This window comes from Zalophus californianus, chromosome 2, assembly GCF_009762305.2.
Source record: "Zalophus californianus isolate mZalCal1 chromosome 2, mZalCal1.pri.v2, whole genome shotgun sequence".
Taxonomy (NCBI): Eukaryota; Metazoa; Chordata; class Mammalia; order Carnivora; family Otariidae; genus Zalophus; species Zalophus californianus.
Window position 1 is genome coordinate 67,264,306 of NC_045596.1, and position 25,515 is coordinate 67,289,820.

Here is a 25,515-nt window from a genome sequence, read left to right on the forward strand (position 1 = left end):
GGTCTATCTTTGAGATCTATATAAAAATGAGGATAGCAAAGCAATACCTCACAAGTGAGAATTAACAGCGATAACAAAGTGGAGATAAGCAAATGAAGGCTAGTAGACAACTGGTCCACTGTTTGCATGTAGGAAGGGAACAACCAAAATTTTGGAGCGTCTAGTTCCCTGGCTTCTAGAGCTGGTCTTTGTGTTCTTTCAGTGGGCATGCGCGGTAGGAGACCTGGGTTTGTATCATCTCCCCCAAAGTGGGCAATGAGACAAGGAACTCGGAATTTGATACCTCGACCGGTTGCACCTCCACGGTTTTCCTCCGCCGGCTTCCAGCCACCATCTCCTCTTCCCCCTCCTCATCGCCCGGCTTGAGCTCGGCCGCGGTGGGGGCGGCAAAACCGCTCCCTAGGCTAGGACGGTCCCTTTTGCGGACAGACACCCGCCGGCGGATGCGGGAAACACCTTCATCCATGGCAGGGGCCGAGGACCCTGCCCGAACTTCGTCCCGTGTGACCGAGCCGCCAAACCCCTGTGGAGGAGGGAGAGGAGGGCAGGGCGCGGGTAGCAACTGGGGGAGACTGCGCTCGCTTCTCCATCCACCTTAGGATAAGACCACAAATCAATTGCCCCCGGGCTCTCAGACCGGAAGCGGAGGCAGAAGCGTAGGGACCCGCCTTTTCCTTGTCCAATCATAGGTGTCCCCGGCTTGCGACTGTGAGGGTTAGAACGCAAAGAAGCTGCGCAGGCGCGTTGAAAACCTTACCGGCTCTTCTCTTGTTAGCCCGCGGAACCTTTGAACCGAGTACTCGGGCCAACAGGGGAAGAGCATCGGCGGGGACTTGTCAGGACGATTTGGAAAGAGGAAAGGAAGAGGAGGAGCGAGGATCCATGGCGGCTTTGGTTGCTGTTTGTGGTGTTCTAGGGAGGAAAAAGTTAACGCATTTCGTAAAGGCTGCTCTCTGCCTCACAGATCCTGGGACTCACGCGGGTACAATTTCCATATCCTATACTCTTTTGTGGCATTGCAGCCATTGCCGTAGCGCTAACTAGGTTGGTGGAGTTGTCATTATTAGCTCAACGACGCCGGTTTTTAGGCGATTAAGAGCTTCTCCAAGAGAGATGGGAATCTGTAATGACCAATGACTAGTATTTCATTTTTTAAAAGATTTTATTTATTTATTTGCGATAGAGTACGAGCTGGGGGGGGGGCAGAGGGAGAGGGAGAAGCAGACTCCCCACTGAGCAGGGAGCCCGATGCGGAGCTCGATCCCAGGACCCTGAGATCATGAACTGAGCCGAAAGCAGACGATTAACCGACTGAGCCACCCAGGCGCCCTCATGACTAGTATTTTAAAGCCGGGGGGGGGGGGGCGGAATTAAGGAGAAGGGGGCGTGAATGTCATGTAGTACACTTTTTATTTTCCTTTTAAACACACAGAGAGAGTGATCGCGTGATTCTCAAAAAGAGGCAGGGACTTAACTTGCCTGAGAACTCCAGGTAGAGTTGGTAAGGAAGGGACATTTCCAGAGTCACCCGGTAGTACATTACAGGAGTTGTCTAAGGTCCCAGATCAGGGCAAAATTGTGACATGGGCTCTCGAGTCTATCATTTCTGCATTTTATCTTCTCTGTCCATAACTACTCGTTAGGGGGTCTTTTACATTTTCCCTTTGGTATAACAGTGCCTTTCTATTGCTTTCCCCTTAAGTGTTTGCCTTAAAATCTGTCTCTAACCAAGGAGTGAGGGGAAAATAAATTTCATGAAGACAGCAGGTGAGAGGTTTGTAAGGGGTGGAGAAATACATGTCCTTTCCCCAAAGCCTTGGAAAGCACATTCATCTTAAATCTTACTCTGCCTCACATCTAAAGGTTTTTATCCAGTCGTTGTATGTGAATATAAAAACCTTTATGTTCTATCCCTTGATTCATCTTGCTTCCATAAAAACAGAAATCTTTAGTTGCTGAGCTGACAAAAAGAATTGGTTTGTTGCTGTTTATTTAATTGCAGTGCTGTGGAGGAGTTGTTCACAATATAAGCATGTAGCCGGCAATGAGGACCTGGTAAGACTTTTTTTTCTTCTTTTTAAGGCATTTGCAAATATGACCAAATTATTATATTTTAGCTATTTGAATACGACAGAACGAATAAGATAATAATCAGTTTGAGTTTGAAAATTATAATTCATTGGTGAATTGTCACTTAAGTGAGCTTTGAAGTAAGAGAATTCCTAGAGTCCTAACAAGAAGCATCGCTCGCGTAACACTGTACTTTTCTTCTTAGATCTTAAATTTAAGGATATGTGCTTTGGAAACTAAAAAAGATAGTTTTGGTGGGTGCAGTAATTACAGAATATCCAACAGAGGGATTACAAAGTCTACCTGTACCTTGGTTCTCTTCCCCATTTCAGATTCAATTCTTTGTCCTATTCATTACTGGGGGTGGGGAGTGGGTGTTTTAGTAAATGAAGGATCAAAATTGAAGTCCTGCTATAAGCAGGACATTAAATAGTTTGTTTTAGCCTGTAGGTGTATTTTTATGGGTTTCAAGTACTAGCATTGGGCTTAGCCAGTGTAAGTTTTCTTGCTACCTGCAAAGATGATTTGACACTAATCAAACCATACAAAGCACTTAGCGCAGTGTAAAGAAGGAACATAGTCATTATAAGTGAACTGCATGTAAATTGGATTAAAGTTTGAGGAGTTGGAAAACACAGAAGTCTTCTAGTCTCTTGAGCATCCTTCTTGTCATCTAATGCACACCATAGTTCAAGGGAGTAAAGGAAATTACTAGAGCTCTTTTCTAGGTCATAAAATTCCCCTGAGGCTCTAATGAAATACGGGCTCTCAGAAAAAAGCTCACAGTCTCTTTCATTTGAAATTTTGCATACAACTACAGTGCATTATGGACTTCAAAGCCATTTCTAGATTAAGACTCTCTTGATTGGAGACGTGAGTATACTGATAATAGAAGGGAGGCATGTGGCAGAAGCATTAGAGGCAGTAATGAAGACAGAGAAAACAAAAAGGCTGACATAAATGTATAAAGCAATCTGGGACCATAAAAGTTATCCTCCCATAGACCTTTGTTTTCTCCAAGGATTGTATTTTATCCCAGAATCCTTCTCCATGATTTAATTCCTCCTTAGCCAAACCAGAGTATTTGTACAAAATATGTATGAACACACTGAAATCTTTAAAATGGTGACTCCTTTTCAGAATCACTGATTTTTCTTTATAAGCCAAGCTGTTGTATTTTTTCTTTTTCATAGTAAGAAAGGCACAACTAATCCTTTAGATAGATTTAAATGTGGTAACCTTAAGATTTAATTTTTTTTAATTTAACACATCAAACTGTTTCATCTTTTTTATTTTAGCCCGTTCCAATGGAAAATCCTTATAAGGAGCCTCTTAAAAAATGTATCTTGTGTGGAAAACGTGTGGATTATAAGAATGTACAGGTGAGATACAGTTTTACTTCACTGTGATATTTGATTTTAGGATTTGCTCCTTTGTTAGTCATAGCTAACAGGCTTTGTGTAGAGGCACCTCTTTTAGGGACTTCGTAATTTCAAATCTGGTTTTCTATGTATAAGTCATCTCTGCTTTATTCTAATGAGAGCCCTTTAGCTCTCCCTCATCTGCTATTATTTCAGGTCTGTGTTTTCTTGTCTGCCCTGGAGGTCACCAGTAGCTCACTATGCAGTGATTCCTAGTTGGTAGAGTTGAATAGTTTGGAAAAATCGCCTCTGGTGAATTTGGTCTCTGTACTAATAACACTACCGATATCTCTGCTTTAAATGTAATTTTATCTGTTGTAGGGCTCAGCAGATTAAAAGTGGAAAATCTGGGGGAGAGAATGGTGCTGTAGTGAAGGATATTGACAGCAGCAAAAAGTGATAGTAGCTGCCTTAGGTGAAAACCAAGAAGTTTAAAGATGCATCTTAGAAGGATTATGTGTAGTGCCAGGAACAATGCCTGGTACCTGAAAAATACTAAAGAATTTAATAGAATGTAAATTATGGCAAGTGGCCTGATGGACCTGTACCTCTTGGAAGACCACACTGTAGTCTGATACAGTGTGATAGCCTATCGTGACAGATGAAATGCTTAGTGCCTTATTACAAGCATTTTAGGAAGCATCTGTGGAAAAGTTCAAGAAAACAGCTTTAGCACTGAAAAAAATGTGTACATTAATCTGTTTCAATATACTGGATAAGAGATGTTAACTTAGTAATCACTTTTTTCACTTAACAGAATGACCTATTAATAGAATGAGCATAGTTCAGTATTTATATTTTATGAAGTTTGAAATTTATTTATAAACCTTTACATAACTGGACAGTGATATATAATTTTTTAAATTTACATAATCAAGGTTGAACAAATGTATTGATACAAATTTTTTTTCTTCTCCAAATATAACTCAAAACAGCTTTTGTCCCAGTTTATTTCTCCATTTACTGGATGCATTTATGGAAGGCACATAACAGGTATTTTGTTTTCTATTATCGCAACTTATAAAAAATTATACAAATCTATTTGTTATTTAAGAGAAATGTCAAATTTTCAAGTTGTGCTGTAAATCGCTAGTAGACCAGATACTAGAGGTACTTTTGAGAAAGTGTCTTTGTAGCCCAAAAGGATTATTATTTTACATGTCTTCTTATGCTCAGAGTTAACTATAGGCAGACAATCTGTAAAAAATTAGGGCTTTAGAAAATTGTGTTAATGTTTTAGAGTATACTGTAATCGTTCCTAGACTACTTATTTAAACCGGGGCCTATTGCCTATAGACCAAGTTAGATCTGCCACCTGTTTTTTAAGTAGCTTATTTACATAATGCCTGTGGCTGCTTTGTGAGCTACAGCAGTGACTGTATGGCCCGCAAAGCCTAAGATATTTACTGCCTGGCTATTTATAGGTTTTCCAACCTTTCCTTAAGATAGTTGCTGTGCATTTTGAGTGTTGACATTTTTTATGAATATGAAAGCATTTTTTTATAGGTCTTTGTGGGAAGAAACAGAAAGAAATCACAAAAGCAATTAAGAGAGCGCAAATAATGGGTAAGAGCACCTGAAAAACTGAATTGGGCCAGTCAAAAGTTTGCTCATTATCTTTTGTGAAGCAATTTCATTGTCTTTTACAGGGTTTATGCCAGTTACATACAAGGATCCTGCATATCTCAAAGACCCTAAAGTTTGTAACATCAAGTATCGGGAATAAATCATAGGAGTCTTAACATCCATAAATAAACATATTTTACAATAAATGGTTGTATGATTCTAATACTGACTCAAATTACAAGATTTAATAACTTTGGGTAGAAAACCGGCTAAATCTTTTCAAACTAAAGTTTTTTAAATTCTTAATAATTGAAATCTTACAAGGAAAAAGTGAGTAAAGCTTCCTCTTCACTTTTAAAGAACATGAGTTATTTAAAATGTTAATACTTGTTATTTTATATACATACAAATTTTAAAAAACTGGTACTGTAGGATGGTCCCCAGTTAGCTCATAAAACTCATGGGGATTTAAAATATAGAAAGAATGGGGGCGCCTGGGTGGCTTAGTCAGTTAAGCATCTGCCTTCGGCTCAGGTCATGATCCCAGGGCCCTGGGATGGAGCCCCACATCAGGCTCCCTGCTTGTCCGGGAGCCTGCTTTTCCCTCTCCCTCTGTAACCCAGACCCCCCACTCCCCGCTTGTGATCTCTGTGTCAAATAAATAAAATCTTTAAAAAAAAATATGGAAAGGATGATTTCTATTGGAATTTTACTTTAGGCCCAGATTCTGTCTTGTAAATGGGATTTTAGGGATATGGGTGCATGAAGGTGGAATGCTTGTATTATGTACAAATTCCATGTGGCAGGGTGTGGATTTAAAATTGCTCAGATTTTCTAACTAGTAAATAGAAGCATGCCTGGCTAGGACAGTGGGTCTTCCCTTTGTAGAGATGTTACATGGGGATGGATAGTGGTGCAGTTGTAGGACCTCAGATTTACTCCTGGGCTAGTCTATCTTAAAACTGGTAGCATATTTTAAAATGATCCATAGGCAAATGGTCTAGAACTATCTTACTCCAGTGATACAAACTAATTGCCAAAAGATGAGAATAATTGGGGAAAAATGATCTATGAGGACCCTTTTCCTTTACTTAATACCCTGAAACTTGGGCCATCAAACTTATTTATGGAAGTTAAGCCAGTACAGACCTCAGCAAGCTTCTCTGATGGAAAATTTAGCGTTTCTTTTTTCAAAGAAGATGGATCATTGTGCACAAGTATAAGTGAAATATATTACCTCTCTATAGTGTTTTAGCAAATTTAACTTTGGATGAAAGCCTGTTTCTTGTAAGCAGTCTTTGGAAAATCTTAAGCTATTGTCTTCAGAAGACATTCGTGTATGTTGGTTACTTATTGCTTCTGCAGTTCCTTGTCTAGCATGTTTTATCTGTTGGTTCATAAACTGGTACGTGGAGGGCAGGGAGAGACTGAAGAGGCAGGCAACTCCCTATTTGTAGGTGGCAGGCTTAGTAATAAGGGAACTTACTTAGGAAGTTTGTCTTGGGTGGCCACAAGGCAAGTACATCTCTGCACCTGCCTGCTAGTCTTAAAAGTTTTTACTGAGGCCTTAACTGGGTTCAGTCACACATACAATCCATATGGTGTCAACACCTTACTTTCTCAAGGCTATGTCTTTGGAACAGCTCCCACTGTGGGAAGTTAGGCAAAATGTACACTCCAAGGATGGAAGTAGGTCAGGAACCTTTGTTTCAGTCCAGCTGGCAGGTCAACCAGCAGTCTTGTGTTCTCAATAACCTCCTCCAGCAGTTCATTTGTTGGTTGCATTTAGTCCTTATCTATGTTCTATGTGATGTTCTATATGCTTTAGTGATGTTTGTGGTTATTTTAAGATTTTATTTGAGGGAGAGCATGCGAGAGAGCACAAGGTGGCGCGGGGTAGGGGTGGAGGGCGGGAGAAGCAGACTCCCTGCAGAGCACGGAGCCGGACACAGGGCTTCATCCCAGGACCCTGGGATCATGATCTGGGCCAAAGGCAGACACTTAACTGACTGAGCCACCCAGGCGCCCGTTTGTGGTTATTTTTAAGTTAGGCTTCAGACTGCCAACCTATTACCCCTCCCTCTGCCTGGTGGTGTTACACAGCAGTGCTTCTTAGGTAACCAGTTAAACGATCCCAACAGAAACTCATTATTTGTACAAAACATCCCTGCTGTTATACGGGCTTCATTAGCACCCCATGGTAACTAATGCATGTTAAAATAGATAAAAGATAGTTTTCATAGTAGCTATGAATTTGTTCTGTCACTTAGGAAGTAGCAAATGGAAAAGCAATGGTCAAAGTGTGTGTTCAGCATTTCATCCAGGGAGTAAAACACGAAGGCTTCATATGATGTATAGGCTTTGTGGAAAATTCTCAAAATTATGGAAAAGACAAATACAGAAAACACAGTGAAAGCTCTCTTAGCCAACTTCCACTTAACCAATTCACTGGATTAAAATGGAGCTTTACATCCTCAAAATCATACTGAAGCCCATACTCTTCAAACCTGCTGAGTTTTGCATTGCCAAGAGGCAGTTATTTTGTTCCCAGACCTGTGTTAGTTTTGTCTTTGTATTGATGAAGTATGAGCATTAAAGTTATTGTTGCAATGAAAATGAAGTAAATGCTTTTGAAAGATAAAAAAATAGCTTTAAGAAAATAGTTGTCAAGTTAGGTGTGGTTAGGACAGCTGAAGAAGGTTGGAAGTAGGAGGGTGCTGTGAAATGGAAAAAAAAAAGCATTCTGTACTCAGGTTGCTTTTCAAGTTTCTTTAAATTCTTCACTTTAAAGAAACTAAAACTGGGAATTGTAAAGGTTAAATAATGGATGTGATTAATACTGGAACACCAGCATACTCAGAATCTAAGTTCCTAATCCTACAACAGAAGGTTGACAAATGAATGTACAATTCTGCTTTATGTTAAAATGAAATCTCGGTGATAGACATACGTATACCTATACACATATGTACCATTTTTGAGTCCCACTTTAATTGGCCTTTTCAGCTACTTGACCAGCTGCTGATCTCAGACACGCTGCATTATCAGGCTTGTTCTGTTCTCAAATTCTGGATTCACTCAATTCTGTGTAGAAGACTCTAGACTAGGGAGAGATATTTGTGCCACATTATAGTTTTGCCATAATTAGAACTGCCAGATTTAGCAAATAGAAATACAGGACATGTGATTAAATCTGAACTCCAATTCAAATTATTCATTTAAACAATAAGTTTTCAATGTCTAATACTGCATGTTGTCCAGGATTTTATCTGGCAACCCTAGCCATTTATTGTAACTTAAGGAGCAGGAATTACTGTGCCTTAGATAAAAACGAAATACATTTCCTATTAACTTTAGACATCTTTTTTTTCTATTGTGAAAATAAGGTTAGTCTTTCTTTTCCAATTCTAAAGAATGCTACAGAAGTTTAAAAGAGTATCATTTAAGCTTTTCCCTCAACAAAAAAAGGGGGGGTGCCTGGCTAGTTCAGTTGGTGGAACATACGACTCTTGATCTTGCGGTTGTGGGTTCAGGCTCCATGTTGGGTATAGGAATTACTTAAAATCTTTAACAAAGGAGGGGGACAAAAGTATGGTTTTAAAATAAAGTGCTTTAAAAAATAAATGCACTAGAACTTATGTATTACTGCAAAATACCTGAACATAGTAAAAACAATACAAATGGCTTTACCCTTCAGCCAATTAAAAATGTCCTTTTGGCCTAAAATGATCAAAATGTAGGAGACTGTGGATATTCACCACAACCCTTCATTTTTTCAATGTCTTCATCTGTTTCAGGGCTGCTCATTGTGGATGCTTTTTCTTGATTACTACTATCAGTATCTGTTTTAGATGGTTTGTTTTGTATCTCTAACGGCCGTGACTTCTTGAATTGCCATCCATCATCGGTATCTAAAGCTTTACGTTTAATCATTTGAGGCGCACCACTAGCTGGACTAGCTTCAGGAATGTCAGTGTATTCTACCATTAAGGTCAGGTTGTCTATCACATTGAGCTGGTGGTTGGCAGTACAGCTACTTTTAGAAATATGCCTATTTTTCAAGGAGATAACACATGAATGAAGAAATTCATGATCTGGAAAAAAGGTCCGTAAAGCTTGACAAAGAAAAATGTTCTCCTGAGGGTCTTTTTCGATGTTCTCTCCTAAACAAAATAAAACAATAGTTCAACATACCATATTTGTCCTACAAAGCTTTTGTAATCTATTTGTTAGTAAAGTCAAAAAGACTTTTAACTGAACAGTTCTATCAGATCCTCTAAATTGAGAAAAATGGTGTGCATAATCCCAAATACTAATACATAGAATACTGTATGCCACTGTATTCTAAAAGTTTAAGTTGTATTTTTTAATATCAACAATATAGTATAGCTATAGTAATACCAAGTTCTTTACATAGTAGGATTTAAGAGTATTAATAAAACAATTATTTTTAACCCTAAGGCAGATGATCAGTTAGTAGAGCCAGCTCATCCATAATTCACATCAGTGAGAATTTTTTTTAAAGCAGAATTCACATAGTTTTTTTTTTAAAAGCACAGAAGGTAGTGATGTGTGAACTTTTTACTTACGTGCTGCTTGAATTTGTGCCTGTTTTCTTTTTTTAATTTCCCATTTCAATCTGGTTACGTCCTTTAGTAGTTTCTCTACCGCTCGCTCACTGTGTTCTACTTTCTTGCATATACTCTGCAAAATAAAATAAGGGCACAGACAAAATCCAAGTTGTATACTACAGCTAGGTTCACAAATGATAGACAGTCCTTTGTGGTACACAGTATCAAGTATTATTAGCCTTTATAAATACTTTATTTTGCTATTTTCTGAAGGAACTCAACAAGCACTTATATGGTGCTTTATAGGTTATAAAATGCTTTCCAGATGTATTAACTTTCCATTTATACACAGCTTTATCACACCAGTGATACCTGCTTGATAATACACAGAAATAAAAAAGGTATTTCAGTCACTTTGGAACAAAAAATACTGTAGTATTTTGAGAAATGCTTACTTACTGCAAACATTTAACATTAAGAAACTGACAATAAGGAAAAGTAACTTCTATTGTTATGAAAAAACTATTACAGATTTTTAATTAGTGTAAAAGAAACAACTTTTGAAAAGCAGGCTGGCCTTACTTGTCATCAGTTTTAAGTACTAGTTAAAATACCCTTTGACTCCGTGATTTCATTTTGGGAATATATTTTAAGTAAATAATAAAAATTTGTATAAGATGATGTTTCTTAGTATAGTATCAAATCAAAAGTAACTTATTTCCAATTATAGGGTAACAGATGTTACATCTTGTTTTAGAATGTTAGTTTTTTACTTCTTCATGCTTAGTTTTAAAATGGATACATTTTAGGATATTTGCCCAGCCTGTTTCTCATGATCTTGTCCAACGTGCCATAAAAGTTCACCAGTAACCCCTTTACCAACTTCCATCCTAACTGACCCAAGCAGAGATACCACATAGCCAGATGGCAAATCCCAGTCTTCTGAACAGATCTAAATGCTGTTCTCTGGTTAGCCAGTGAATGAACAAACAGATCTGTAGGTACTATGAAGGAAGGCAGTGTGTAGACACAAAGGGAAAAAGTAAGTTTGATGACATTCTGGCTCCTGGTTCTAATTCCTTCCTGGAGTTCAGCTTTCTGCCTACAGTTCCTGTAATATACCTCTACATCCCCTATTTTAGCCTGAGTTAGTACTCTGACATTGCTATATGAAATACACTGCCATTAAAAAGAACTAAAGAATATGTAGCAAAAATGCTTAATGCTTTTGAAATGAAAAATGATTATGACAGCAAATAAAAATGACACAAATTTATAAGTCCCCATCACTGTCAACTATGTAAAAGTATGTATATACTTTATACATATATACAAAAAATTATAAAATATGGCAAAGTGTAAATGGTTATGTTACAATGATGGGATTCTGGACGTTTCTCTAGTTTCTAAAATTCCCGTATTATCATTCACATTAAAATATAGCAATATTAGTAGTGTAAAATGTATTAACCCTACTTCTCTTAATTTGCCATGTTGATGAGAATGGTGGCCATGGAATATACTACCCAGATCTCCATTTGGAGGAAGCATAGTTGACTAACAGCCCCAGCTACCATCCTTTTGGGTCTACTGAAGCCAGAGGCTGCTCTTAACTGACTGAGCACAGTGAGGTATTAGTACAGATCCATTCCAGTAGGAAAACTTGCACTGAGACTCCCATCAGCCTGGCTGAAACCACTCCGGCCCTACAGTCTAAAGTTGTCTCTACCCAGCTGTCGTCCCTCCTGTCCCCTTTCTCAGGTGTCAGACTCAGCATTACAAGTCTCTCTGCCCGCTCTTGCTCCTCCCCTCTTTTATCCTTCTCAGGCCTAATCAATCTCTTACATGGCTAGTCCCTCCCATCTTGACGTCTACTACTCAACTGATTCAATGAGACCGAATTCAGTACCGTGGTAGATTATTCTGTTCTCAAATACTGCTTCCCTTTTTATCCTGTAAAAGGATTATATATCCCTGTCTACCGCCATGAAATAGGGACATATAATCTACCAATGAAATGTGAGTGGAAGTGACATGCCGGCTCTGAGAAGATTTTAAGAGCTGTTGTGAATGTCTACCAGCTTTCTTGCTCTTTTCCCTTGTCATGAGAAGAGCATGTCCCACATAAGGGCTACTCCTTCAGTCTGGGTCCTAGAATGAAGATGGCACTTAGAACAAGAGCAGAGCTGCAGCCAAGATATAATGTGAATGAAACTGAACTTTTGCTTTTGTAGGCCACTGAGATTGAGGTCTTACCGAACCTAAACTACTACAAAAATATAAACCTAATCAAATGTCAAGTTATCCCTAAAAGATTTCAGTTATCAATTTGATATGAACTCCTTTTAAGTGTTTGATATGTTAACTTACCTTTAATTCCTCTTGTAAAGAAGCATACATTTCATTTATTTTATGTACCTCCTTTAAAGATCCATCTTCTGTAAAAAATTCAGAGCTGGAAAAATTACCATTTTGTCAGGCAAATGTATAGAAGTCATTTTAATGCTATAATGAAATACTTATTTATAGTTGAGGAACAACAGAAGATTCTTTTTACTGGTTTTGTAGGGACCATATTTTCTCAACCTGTTTCACAGCAAAACCAATCAGAAAACTTAGTTTATATATCTTCACATTAGCAGACTTTGAAGCCTCTTAAGGACTATTGCCAGGACTCAAAAGAGGTTAAGTAAAAATAAAGACTGAAGGAGAGAGGGGGAGAAAAAGGTTTCTTTCTTGGCAATGGGGACCAGTCAATTTTAAAAATATTTTATTGACTTTAAGTCATCACTGAAAGAGGCAACATTATTTTACATACCAAAAAGGAAAAAAAAAAGGCTAAGGCATAGTTTGTAAAATACCCCAATTTGAGATGTAAAACTGTGTCTCAGAATCAGTGAAATATGGTATTCAGTTTCTATAAAATGGTTAACGCTTGTGGGGACACAAAAATAAATAAAAATCTAGTCCCTTATTCTCAGTTTCCACTCGAGTAAGCACTCTATAGTACCAGTGTTATTTCTGACATTAACTATTCCCTTAATGAACACAAAAAAGTTACAGCTCAGCACCCTACAGGATGAGTGAGTCTTGGCTAAAGCCTCCTATTTTTGTCATTACTTAATATCCAGTCTAATTTCATGCCTTTATAATCTATTTTTTTTAAGATTTTATTCATTTATTTGACAGACAGAAACACAGTGAGAGAGGGAACACAATTGGGGGAGTGGGAGAAGCAGGCTTCCCGTGGAGCAGGGAGCCCAATGTGGAGCTCGATCCCAGGACCCTGGGATCATGACCTGAGCAGAAGGCAGAGGCTTAACAACTGAGCCACCCAGGCGCCCTCATGCCTTTATAATCTAAATTGCTGCCTTAGAAAATTATTTTGAGACTAGCTACTTATTCTTAGAATACATATGAGGACACATACAGAATATAAAATACCCCCCTTTTTTGTATGTTATAAATGAACAAGTGCTAGAAGGAAATATGGAGAAACTAAAAAGTCTGTTTTACTTGAGTAAGGTGGTCATTAGTTTCCTTTCATTTTTATTCTATGTAATAAAAAATTAATTTTAAAAAATGAATAGGAGTAAGTTCAGTGGAAAGCAGTTGAAGAATCTCACCTGTGTGTTTTTACTGCTCGGCTAAAACCAGTGGACTCACAGGAACCTGACATGGTTTTATAACCCAGTTGTTCGGACATGCCCAGATTGGCCACCACTAATGGTATCCTGTGAAAAAGTCTGAAGAAATGAAATTTTAAAGTATAAACTTAAAGTGAAATATTAGCATCCACCTATTATATACCTATATATACTTATATATTTTATGTACAGAGTACCTTTCCCCTACAAGATTAAAAAACAAACAAACAAAAAAACCATTCCATACTACTTACCTGAGACAGAATTTACTGACTTGAGGCAAATGGCTTTTAAGTGGTTAAATGTGCACAGTGTAAGATAGTTGTGTGAAAATAATACTTTAATAGCTATCTTAACATGTAAAAATAGGCAGTATTGTTGAGATTTTAGCCATCTTCCATGAATGATAAAATTAGTCTTAGTTGGTACTCTTTTACTTAATCCTCATATTCCATGAGAATGTTCTATAACTTGGGGGGGCGTTAACTCATTTTGGTGGGCCATCAAGAATGACCTTTCTTCCTTGCAGAGGTTAGAGAAAAGCTGCTCAAGTACTGAGGCTTAGTTCCATATTATGTCCTTTAGCAACCAGTTTTCCACCTTATGGTAAATAATAACAATCCTTGGTGTCAAAAACACTCGTCATCGTTCCATACTAGGCTTCTAATTTCCTTATCTAACCTTCATTTTCCCATCTATAAAGAAACATGGTAGACCAACTTCAGAGTGTTACTGTGACAATCTAATGCAACAATATTTGAAAATATTTGGTAAGAGGCAAAAAGTACAATGAAAACATTGGGTATATTTTTCTATTAACTTAAATTGCCAGTGACTGGCCAACATTTACCCCTTCTGAGGTTTATATAAGGCATGCTCCAGCCGATGAGTAGAGCAGCTTTCTGTTATTATACTTGGTGTTAACAGTAGAAAAACAAGTTCCCGGCTTGAAAGATGATTTTGTAAGTTTTTGTGAAGCAGTCTCTCTCTAAATGTCATGATCTGGTCTGAATGACGTCGGAATTTGTACCAACCAACCACAGCCTGAGAGAAAATACAAAAAAAAAAAAAAAAAAAAAAAAAATCAGGTATATACCTTAATCGTTAGAATTACTATGTGTCTTACTATTATAATTAAGCAATAAAGTTGACAGCCTTAAAAATGGCTCTTAAATTTATAAACAAAGCACAAACTTAAGTATACACTTTACTTTTTTTCTATTTATTTTTTTAAAGATTTTATTTGAGAGAGAGCGAGAAAGCGAGCAAGCACGAGCTGGGGGAGGGAGGGGCAGAGGGAGAGGCAGACTCCCCACCAATCAGGGAGCCCGATGGGGTGGAGCTCAATCCCAGGACCCTAGGATCATGACCCCAGCCAAAGGCTCACCCAACCCACTGAGCCAGCCAGGTGCCCCTACACTTTACTTTTAAAGTATGCAAACTGACTTACAGTCAAATTACTTTCCATCCAGTTATGGCTACTATTTTAGTCAATATAGAGAAAAAAATTCCTAACTTCCTCTAGTTTTTTTATGGTTTTTGCTATTTTAGATTCTTAGTCTTTAGTCAAAATTTAAATGAAGAAAATGTCAAGGAAAACAAGTTAACTTCTGTTTGGGTACTTGGTTTGCTAAATAAGTAAACTGAACCCAACAACTTTTAACTGAAATTTATATGGGAATGATATCGCCTACCCCATAGAGTTGGGTTTCAAAATTGAGTAAGATCATATGAAATGGTTTTATAAACTGTAACATCTGCTGAACAAATTTGTTAGTTATTACTAAATTTTTTTAAACTGGAAAAATAGATCTCATGCACACAGAACTTAATAATTATAAGAGAAAAACAACCACTTTGCTTAGAGATCTCTGTGTGACAACTTTAGCAACTAAGTATTATATCTGCACTAGAAGAAATTAAAATGAGTTCTCTTCTCTTTAAAACTAATACGTTTTTACAGGTACATTTTAAATATCCAAATATAATTGGGGGGGAAGCCCAAAGCATTTTCATCAAAGGATGGTTTTTAAAAGAAACTCCTTTTACTGAATCTACTTTTATTCTCAACTCAAAGATCAAAATGTTTTAAGAAGAAAGTATCCACCCCCGCCCCATTTTGTATTTGGGGAAGAAAACCCTATTTTGATCACTCAACAAGTCTTAACTAAACACCACGATGTGTGGAGGGTTCCAATGAGGTTCTATATAGCGAAGTGCTAGTAACTGCAGCTATGTAAAAGAACAGTAATGAATTAGGTCCTAGAATAAATGGCACTGGAAAGGGGTATGGTAGGAATGTAGAAGAGGAAGAGATCAATGCTAATTAAAATATTTGAGGATGAGACCAAGATTAATACTTTTAATAACTAGTTTTGTTCTCAGAGCAAAACTTTGAATTTCCAGAAAGAACAAGCCTTTCCTCACCTGCTTATAGGATATTATGAAGACAAATAAGTGCTGCTTGAAAGTTCTGTTAAAGTATTACACATTTTTTTCAGAGCTGAAAATAATACATGTAATACCACACAAACAAAAAACAAAAGGCAAGTCAGGGAATACCTTTTTGACACTTGATAATATTTTCTTCAGTGCTTGCTCATTTAGTTCACCAGAAGAATTATAAAAGCTGTAAAAGCCAAAATTAAAGGCATTACAAATAGGCTAAAAATAGGATTTTACTACTACTTTTAATCAACCAAAATCCATATACCCACTTGCTGGTCAGATGAAATTCTAAAAATAATGACAGAGAAATTTCTCAAATTAACAGACTTAAAGTGGTTGAAATATGAGGCCCATAAGCAACGAGAAAGGAGGAGTGGAGAAATTTCAAGAAATAAGTTTGGGCATCACATTTTTTTAAGCCTAAAACAAAACAAACTATCCATTAAATATAAGAAGTTTTAAAGTCTACATAGCCAGTTCACAATTCACTTATTAAAACATTTTTAAAAATACTGATACATACAAAAGAATGTATGACTAATGAAACACAACACAAAAAGACAGTTTATTCATTGCTAATTCCAAAAGCTATATACTTCTATCAAGTTGAGAAGCACTTTAGGAGCTGGTTGGTTTTGGGTTTTTTTTTTTTTTTTGCGGGGGAACAAGGGGTTTAGATGTTAGTTTAGTTTAGTGGTCTTTGTTCTGTTGGAATGTCAAAGATGTAGGGAGAATTGAAAGATAATTCTAAAAGATTCTAAAGTGTTTACTTCCAGCTTTCTTCCTTCTTCAATAACAGGGATTGCAGATATTTTCCTCCTTTTAACATTCACTGAGATCAACAATATTCTTTCCTGTGATAGTGAAATACCTGTTACGCAAAATCCTTTATAAATAATACTCACTGTAATAGGCTTTTACTGGTAGTTCTATTCTGTACTGAAAAAATTTAGTTATGTCAAACTGAAAAAAATATATCCTAATAAGCAATTTTTTTTTAACTTACAAACTTACATGAAAAATTTTCCATCAAAAAATTTTAATGGGAAAATAGACAAAATGGAGTGTTCCACTTATCAAAAGGGGGTTTCAAATGATCAAACAGATCCCTACACTTTACCTGTTTATTATTCTAACATGAATACTCTAAATACAAGAGTTTATTCCTGTATTTCTCTAGCATGGTCCACTTCCCACTTCTCAAACTGGGGCATCAGGCAATACACTGGGTATATAAGAAACAACAGGATAACAGTGTACACTCCGAGCAAACACTGATTTTATGTGAAGTTCTGGGAAGTGGGGCCATTTTTATATAGAAAGATATTGTGCAGAATTCATGTTAAACTCCGTAATTTTTTAAGTGAGTTTTAGGCTTCAGTGGATTGTTTTCCAGATGTTTCCTCCAGATTCTTGGTAAGTGATTTTGGTGTTATTCAATGGAAAACTTTGAGAAACAATGTTATTAGAAAAGGGTTGGCAAACTTTTCTGTAAAGGGCCAGAGAGTATTTTAGGCTTTGCTGGACAGTCTCTGCTGCATGTTCCTCTGTTGTTTTGTTTTTTAATTTTTTATTTATTTATTTAAAGATTTCATTTATTTATTTGACAGAGAGTGAGAGAGCACAAGCAGGGGGAAAGGGAGGCAGAGGGAGAAGCAGGCTCCCTACTGAGCAGGGAGCCTGATGCAGGGCTCGATCCCAGGATGTTGGGATCATGACCCGAGCCAAAGGCAGATGCTTAACCATCTGAGCCACCCAGGCTTCCCTTTTTTTTTTTTTTTAACAACCCTTAAAAAATATATTAACCTATTCACAGATGGCCCTATAAAAATGGGCCATACTTTGGCACCCTCTGTATTAGCACGTAAAACTGAGCATTAAAGCTTATCCAACTGGGACTCCAAGAAATATGGTACCAAAAGGCTTTAACATGTTTACCTGTATTATTTAAAACAAGGAAGATACACCATGGTATGCTGTTGGATTAGAACTGACGAAATCCTCATTCTTCTAGTTTGTGCCCTACCATTAACCAGTTCTGCAGCATTGGTTATAACATGAACTTTTTAGGCCTAATTGTTTTACTAAGGGAAAATGAAGTGTGTAGAAAACTTTACTGAATGACAGCCTTTTCAGGTGGTTCTCCTTATGCTTCCCTCCCCTTTATCTTGTAAAGCTAAAAGGCTGAGGCTAAAAGGCTGATCATCATTGGATCAGATGGGCTTCCTCCATTCTAAGACTATTAAGTTGGTATAATTATTTAAGACAGTTGCCAGTAGATTTTGAATCACTTTTTCTTTTCACTCTTCCTTCCTAATCTTTTACTGGTCCAGAGTCCCTTAAGGAAGTACTTTTTAAGACTCTCCACCATGAATCCCTCATTCCACAAGTATTTTTGTATGTCCATTGTATGTAAAACACTGTTCAAGATCTCTCTCTTTTTGGTACAGCAGTTTAAGACCACACGAAGCCTTGATTTCTGTCATCCCCAACCACAGATCTTTTTCACCTTTACTGTTTGCTCCACTGCGATTCTTACACAACCTTAGTGTACATACAGTAGACCTAAGATAGTAATGCTGATTTTTCAAGTACAGTTTATATAAATCATAAAGTTAAAACTACACCATATTGTGGTTACAGGTGTTTATGAAAATTAATTTATGTGTGTACTTTTTTATATATATTATATACCTCAATGAAAAGTTTTTTAAAAATATCGTAGCCTATTAGGGCTGCAGTACTATTACTATCTGTAGGACTAATAACACAAATTTTCACCATAGGAAGGCAATAGGAAGCAGGCTGGATAAAGAACCTAACCAGTTAACAGACAAAAGATTACATTAAATATGTAGTAAGTGAGAAAACAAATGATGAAATAAGCTGAATAAAAGAGTAGAAAAAAGGGCTGCTGTTGATGTATGAGAACGTGTCACTGAGCTTATAATATGCAATGAGGTGACTCTGAGTGTGAGAAAAGCAATCCTCTAGGTAAAGTGGTACCTGGGAGAGTCAGTGGAGACCAGCTAAAGCAAGCATATAAATACAGAGAAAGAACTATTAGGGTTGAAATGAACAAGTGAATTTTCAGGTATTTTTTCAGAAGTCTTTTCATTTTCATCAGTACCACCATGTATAAACTGATAGATGTTTTGTTTTAAAAAATTACTTCATTTGCAGAGAGTAATTTTCATAATGGATCACTTACTTGCTCTTACTACTTACCTGAAAAGCTGATAGCATGGAATATATTTCTGGATGTCTGGAAAAAAGGAATTTTTTGCTATGATTACATTAATTATCATTTGAATAGCATATATTGAGGACTTCATAGCATAAATAGCATATATTGAGCAAAGAAGTACTTTAACATTGTCTCATTTAATTCTCACAACAAACCTATGACACAGATGTTTTATCATTCCTTCCATTTAAAGGTGAGGTAACAGAGAGAATGGTGGGGCCAAAATTCAAACCCAGTGCCTCAGTCTTAACTAGAACACTACATTCCCTCTAAACAGATTTAATAATGAATGGCAACACAAGAGATAAATTTAAAGTTGCTATATTTTCATTGAGTTCTAAAAAGGTTATGCTCTAATTTTACCCAGTTGACAACAACAGCTGCTAAATGGATTATCTTTTGTTATTCCAAGTAGTTGCTTCATAAAGGATTTTTCAATGTTAACTACAGACTAAGGAAAAAAAAAACCCAGTGTCTTTTAGGAAGTGACTTTTATTCTTGTCAACAAAAATACATCTAAATTCTGTGCGAAAGAGATGAAATTCTGTTGCATAAGACACCATTATAAATCTTGTAAGAAACATCAAGATGAATATGGTGTTCCCTCTATCATTCCAAATTTTCAGATCTTTCAAAGTTATTGAAGGAACAGCAGGAGTGAAACATCCACACCTGTTAACACAGAAACTTGTCCAGAGAATACAAGTTCTGGGGTGCCTGGCTGGCTCAGTAGGCAGAGCATGCGACTCTTGACCTCAAGGTTGTGAATCTGAGCCCCACATTGGGTGCAGAGATTATTTTAAGAAAAACAAAGAGAGAACAAGTTCTTCTGGGCTTCCCACTTTTAAGTGTCCCCTGTGTCAAAAATCAAATTTTACCAGACAGCATTTACTGGATCACTGTAACAGCAATCATCTATTTCAGATAGTCCTGTGACTTGTCCTATTTGTGTGTCTCCTTTGCGCAGATCCTACCCAGATTACTAGAAATTTTTTTAGTCACTTAAATCAAAGACATCAGTTTGATTACAGAGAATTTGTGACTCTTCGGCTAGATGAGGAAACCCATTATCAAACTGCTGCTGAGGGGCGCCTGGGTGGCTCAGTCGTTAAGCGTCTGCCTTCAGCTCAGGTCGTGATCCCAGGGTCCTGGGATCGAGCCCCACATTGGGCTCTGCTCAGCGGGAAGCCTGCTTCTCCCTCTCCCTTTGCCTGCAGCTTTGCCTGTGTATGATGAAAATCTCATTAACCAAAGCAGTGTAGTAATTTGGTGATTCTGGATTTTACTTGTTAGTCATCTAGTGATCCAACATTTTAAAATAATCTGAGCAAATACTTAAGTGGAATCCTACAGCATTTGCCTAATACCCTGATGCTTAGCATTGTTCCCAGCACAATGGAGTTGCTCAACAAATGATTGCTTAATTGAAGTCCTTAAAATATGTTTGATTACTTTGAGCAGCATGCCAATTACAATTAGGGGGGAAAATGCCCCCAAGGGTTTGCTTTTAAAAGCTTGTATCTGGGGGTGCCTGGATGGCTCGGTTGGTAAGCATCTGAGTCTTGGTTTTGGCTCAGGTCATGATCTCAGGGTCCTGAAATTTAAGCCCTGGGTGGGTTCCATGCTGAGTGTCAGCATGGAGTCTGCTTAAGATTTTCTCTCCCTCTGCCCCTCCCCCCTCAAATAAATAAATCTTAAAAAAAAATAAAGCTTGTGTTTGAGCAGAAAAAAACATCATTAACAAAGTAAAATTACAGACTGTATAAACATGTGTAACACAGGACAAAAGACCAGTTACCTTAAATTGTAACATGGTATGACAAATCAGTAAGAAAAAGCAAAATAGTTCAGCAGAAATATAGTCGAAGCATGCAACAGGCCTGTCCTTTTCAAAAAAAAAAAGCTGCCCCCAAAGAAATAAACAACTTCATTTGTAATTAAGAAATACAAATTAAAATTATTTTCATTTATCAAATTGACAAAGATTAAAAAATTGGATAATACCTAGTAGTGGCAACAGTATGGGGACCCAGGCACTTTTACATATTGTGGAGGAGTCTTAAAATAGCATGACTTTTCCAAAGGCAATGATCTACAAGGAATTTGACTTTCCAATAGACTCAAGGCACAGAGATATATGCACTATAAAGTGTTTATCATTATACTGTTTTGTATTAACAAAAAAAAAAGGAAGTCGTTCATTTGTAGTATACAGATACAGCAATAACAGATCCATTAGAAAGAAGGGCAAACTATACACATTGATACTATGCTGCACTAATAGAACAGTATCAGTGGAGATAATTATCTTGGAAATATTTATCTACATATAGTATAATCCCATTTGTGTAAATAAAAATATATACACATTTATATTGTGTGTATTGTTAATGAGTAAAAAAAATACTCATAAAACAGGGGTTGCCACAGAAGAGACTCTAATGAGACTGAATTGACTTTATATATTTACTCTACACATATATACTACATTTATATACAGATGTAAATTTACACATATACTTCCACTTTTAACCTTTTAAAGTGGCAAACGAAAAGTGACACACAGGACTATAAACCGGTACAATCTTTCTGCAAAGCAATTTGCTAATACAGATCAAGAATCTTAAAAATGCTCAAACCCTCTGACACCATAATACCACCCCCAGAAATCTATGCATAATAAATGTAGAAAAATGTGTAAGGACGTTTACTGTGGTATAATTTATGAAAATGAAAAACTTAAAAGACTGCTGAAATCACACAGAGAATACAATGCAGTTAAAACAGTGATACTTAGAGGCTTGTTTAATACGGGCAAGTGGTCATGACACAATCTGATGTCATCATGCCACATTTTTTATACAGCACACCACCAATTTTGTTTTTCAAAATATGCTTAGAAAAAATCATGTATTAGGTAATTAGAAAACCCCCTATATATTTTAAAGCTCCCTTTTCCCTTCTTCCTGAAAGAACAGCTGCCATCTCCTGCAGGTGCTTCACCACCCACTCCTCAACCTCTCTGCAGGCTGGCCTTATACTCCACACGTTACTTACGGTTTTCAGTGACCGAATCAGTGTTTTCAGTTCTCCTCTTCCAACTTTTCTGCAGCATTTCATGTTTTTGTCCGAACTGTTTTATCTTTTTTTGGCCTTCACTTGCTGGTTCCTTCTCCTTTTGCTGGGCCATCTCTGTGCCACTTAAACATAAGCAGGCGCTATTCCACCCTTTTCCCCACAGTAGTCTTATCTGCGTTCTATGTCCCACACTCTATCTTGCTTTAGCAGGCCATGGCCATAATTTTAATTGAGAAATGAATGCAATAAAATCGGCTTTAAAATGTTTTATCTGTTTCTTAAAACAATTTAAAAACTAATTTATGCTGATCCTGTTCAGCATAAAGCACCAAATAGGGGCGCCTGGGTGGCTCAGTCGGTTAAGCATAAAGCACCAAATATAAGAGACACAGAAATAAGTGACTCACCAATTGTATAAATAACTTCAACATCATCCATTTGGGAATCAGTAATACTATTCTTGGCTTCACCTTTCACTTCCCCAAGAAGAAAACCTTCCTATAAGGATAAAAATAAGCAGTATATGGAATACCGTGACTGAATTAACTACTCAGTCATTTAACTAACCAGTATTTCCTAAGTGTTTCACAATGTATACAGAGTGTGTGCTACAGCCCCAGGTACCCAAAAGAAAGACCAGGTGCACTTCCAGTGTAGTTGGGAAACATGAAGAGAAGAGCGACTGTAAATAAAATAATAAAATGCGTAGAAGAGATTGTAAATACCACTGTGATTTTACCACACCTGGAACATAAAAGGCTTAAAGCCAGAAATGAGCACACAATGTTTGAAGGAGGAGGAGCAGAGCAGTTTGCCTTGGAACAGAGAAGGCTCCCATTTCTGAGTAATGAAATCATAGATAGGAATAGCGCCAATAATGGAACATCCCAAATAATTAGTCAAGGACTCTGGATTAATGGCACTTTTTTTTGTGCTTCTGGAAGCCAGTGGATGCTTCTGAGCTATGAAATGACACAATGATCAGTGTTTTTAGATTAAAAATTGTACAAAATATTAAAGATCTGGGAATTCGGTCTGATTTCTAAAAGGGAAGCTACGAGCCCTGTTTGTTTTTAAAATGCAAGCATTTGAGCGCCTGGGTGGCTCAGTTGGTTAGGCGACTGCCTTCGGCTCAGGTCATGATCCTGGAGTCCCGGGATCGAGTCCCACATCGGGCTCCCTGCTCGGCAGGGAGTCTGCTTCTCCCTCTGACCCTCCCCCCTCTCATGTGCTCTCTCTCCATTCTCTCTCAAATAAATAAATAAAATCTTTTAAAAAAATGAAATAAAATAAAATGCAAGCATTTGCCACAACGGTAATAATGTCTTTGAATTTCAGATTTTTCAATTATTTCACATGGCACATTTAAAGACCCAATATGCTTAATAGACAATAAAGATTTTATCTTCTTCATAATTAGTTAAGAATGCCTCCCCACCTCATTAAAAAAAAAGACCACAAATAGAATGTTTCAATAACTGGATGTCTTTACTGGAGTGTCAGGGGTAACAATCCAGAACTCTATAGTCCAGTGTTCTACACAAACACTGGGAAAGGAAGCAGGGTCAATGCAAGTACAGCTATCCAGAAAGCCACCTTTTAAAGATGTTAGGAAAAAGATGTAAGAAATAAGGGCCTAACAACTATGGTACTTCCCAAGGGCTAATATTTTAAGCTACACAGTAAGGACCCATTCTGTTTATATTCACACTAAGGCATTCCAAAATGATTTCCACCATCGCACACATTTTAAATCGCCATATATTTGCTCTTAGCTGGGTGTTAATCCACAAGGTTATTTAAAATTGGATACATGAAAGATATCAATTCCAACCTTATTAGGATTGTGCCAAAAAACAATTTTAGAGACAACAGACATTATAAAATGAAGGGCACAATATTTAGCAGAAATCAGTAGATTTTGTTCAGTATGGTATTCTCTAAACTGTACTAGCATACTAAGCACTTAAATCTAAGACACTGCTTATCAGGCTCAAAGTTTTCTGATTTCATAGAAGTTTTTTAAAACGTGTACCGTATTTAAAAAACGACTTCATCCAGAGATTTTGAACCTGGCAGAAGTATAAAATAATAATTAATATTTGAGGATAAACAAATGTTTCCATTATAATTGACTGCATCAGAAAAGGAACTGAGGCCAAACAATTTCATAAATTTAATACCAAGGCAAACAAAAGTCAGATACCTGATATACCAAATTAGCCTTTATCATCCACTAAGCCTTCCCCGAAAACAGCCACTGGATGCATCCTCTACAATTCCCTCACTAGCCTACCATTTCAACAAACACGCGCGGTGGGTGCTGTGCACGAAAAAATTCTGCTGTCTTTGAAAACTACCGGCGGTAGTGAGGAGAAGCGGAAAGTTAACCCGCCACCTTCCCAGCGTAGTGGGAGAACGCTATGTGAACTTCCCATCCTTTCCTAACCAAGTTTACCCACAAAAAAAGGGAGACTGCTGGAAAAGAGAAACGGGGGCGTATGGGACACTCCGGTCCGGGCGAAGAAATAAATACTGGTTAGAAGAGGGAAGGCTAGTCTTGGAAAAGACTTGGCGGGCGGTAGGTACACCTAGGACGGCCCAGGAGCGGGAGAAGGCAAAGCGCCAGGGCAGAGAGCCGGTGGGGCGCCGTCGGGGAGCTCGTGGGCAGGGACCGGGGAAACGGCAGCGGGGGGCGCCGGCGCGCGGGGCCTCTTCCGAGGCGACGGCGGAGCCCCCTCCTCGCCCCTCGGCTCACCGTGTCCGAGTCCGTGTTGAGGTGCTGGAAAGCGAGTGCGCCGAGCACAAAGCCAGAGAGCACCGCGGACGTGCTCTCGCCCTCCATGCTTCCGCAAGCGAAGCGCCGCGACAGGGTGCGGAGGCGGGGCGCCCCGGGCCCGGGTCCTTATGCGTCACGGCGGCAAGGCGGGGCCGAGCGAGTAGGCGGGGCCTGCGCCGGCGCACCAAACGCCGCGCGCTCCCGGAGGGAGGGGGCCCCGGGAGGCGCGGGCGTCTTCCGGCTGGGAGGGTGCGGCAGTGTGGCTGTGGCGGGCGGGGCCAGGGCCCTTGGGTTCTTCCCTGGCGGTGCCGTCGGGGTCGCACCGTGACCTCGGCTTCAGACTTCACCCTCAAGGCTGGTGGGTGTTGGGACACCGTTGCAGAGCACCATAAAGCGTGTTTGGGTGGCCAGCTGCTGCTGAGCGATCCGTGGCATATATGCAAACTATAAAAAATGAACAGTGCTGACAGAATAGAAGCACTGCTTATGTCATTGTAATAGCACAATGGAAATGCCGTGTTTATGGTTTCAAAGCCTTTAACTCATTGAAACTTCTAGAGTACTAGTACCCCTTTCAGAGACTCTTTTCTAGAACATTCCAGTGATGGTCCGTCCCGTGGGGGTGGGATGGCTTGGGTTTCTTTGAAGGTTTGCTAACTTTTAGGAAAATTAAGGACTCAGGGTAATT

General features: G+C 38.2%; 3 protein-coding genes across 14 annotated transcripts in view; 1 reads left to right on the top strand and 2 right to left on the bottom strand.

Moving 5' to 3' along the window:
- Window positions 1–695, bottom strand: part of HELQ (helicase, POLQ like) — a 50,026-nt gene extending 49,331 nt beyond the window's left edge. For 8 of the 9 annotated variants that reach the window (XR_003520618.1, XM_027597830.1, XM_027597829.1 and 5 more), the window contains exon 1: window positions 284–695. Coding sequence is in view for 7 of the 9 variants with exons in the window: in XM_027597830.1 (XP_027453631.1) it covers window positions 284–466 (183 nt within the window). In the remaining 2 variants the exon portion in view is untranslated. The remainder of the gene's footprint in view (window positions 1–283) is intronic. The other variant, XM_027597833.1, reaches the window with a different exon arrangement.
- Window positions 696–810: 115 nt separating this feature from the next.
- MRPS18C (mitochondrial ribosomal protein S18C) lies at window positions 811–5,263 on the top strand. Of its 2 annotated transcripts, XM_027597844.1 has the most exons (6): window positions 826–982; window positions 2,003–2,055; window positions 3,369–3,452; window positions 4,427–4,484; window positions 4,998–5,057; window positions 5,141–5,263. In XM_027597844.1, the coding sequence occupies exons 1-6, from the start codon at window positions 883–885 to the stop codon at window positions 5,215–5,217; spliced, it is 432 nt and encodes a 143-aa protein (XP_027453645.1). In that variant the 5' UTR covers window positions 826–882; the 3' UTR covers window positions 5,218–5,263. The 2 variants fall into 2 exon arrangements, with proteins under 2 accessions (XP_027453646.1, XP_027453645.1); XM_027597845.1 differs by lacking the exons at window positions 4,427–4,484; window positions 5,141–5,263 and having other exon boundaries at window positions 811–982; window positions 4,998–5,054.
- Window positions 5,264–7,955: 2,692 nt separating this feature from the next.
- On the bottom strand, window positions 7,956–24,942 carry ABRAXAS1 (abraxas 1, BRCA1 A complex subunit). Of its 3 annotated transcripts, XM_027597841.1 has the most exons (9): window positions 24,807–24,942; window positions 22,456–22,546; window positions 18,952–18,988; window positions 15,838–15,904; window positions 14,126–14,319; window positions 13,255–13,374; window positions 11,999–12,083; window positions 9,647–9,761; window positions 7,956–9,220 (listed from the first exon to the last, which is right to left on the bottom strand). In XM_027597841.1, exons 1-9 carry the CDS (start codon window positions 24,891–24,893, stop codon window positions 8,787–8,789), a joined length of 1,230 nt encoding a protein of 409 aa, XP_027453642.1. In that variant the 5' UTR covers window positions 24,894–24,942; the 3' UTR covers window positions 7,956–8,786. The 3 variants fall into 3 exon arrangements, with proteins under 3 accessions (XP_027453642.1, XP_027453644.1, XP_027453643.1); XM_027597843.1 differs by lacking the exon at window positions 22,456–22,546 and having other exon boundaries at window positions 24,807–24,934; XM_027597842.2 differs by lacking the exons at window positions 22,456–22,546; window positions 24,807–24,942 and adding an exon at window positions 22,028–22,417.
- Window positions 24,943–25,515: the final 573 nt, after the last annotated feature.

Coding starts and splice junctions, on each gene's coding strand:
- ABRAXAS1 (XM_027597841.1), bottom strand. CDS start 24,893: ATGGAGGGCGAGAGCACGTCCGCGGTGCTCTCTGGCTTTGTGCTCGGC. Junction 13,375..14,125: donor TTATATAAACCTCAGAAGGG/GTAAATGTTGGC, acceptor TCATTTCTTCAG/ACTTTTTCACAGGATACCAT. Junction 12,084..13,254: donor CGAGCAGTAAAAACACACAG/GTGAGATTCTTC, acceptor TAATTTTTCCAG/CTCTGAATTTTTTACAGAAG.
- MRPS18C (XM_027597844.1), top strand. CDS start 883: ATGGCGGCTTTGGTTGCTGTTTGTGGTGTTCTAGGGAGGAAAAAGTTA. Junction 983..2,002: donor AGATCCTGGGACTCACGCGG/GTACAATTTCCA, acceptor ATTTAATTGCAG/TGCTGTGGAGGAGTTGTTCA. Junction 4,485..4,997: donor TTATGGAAGGCACATAACAG/GTATTTTGTTTT, acceptor ATTTTTTTATAG/GTCTTTGTGGGAAGAAACAG.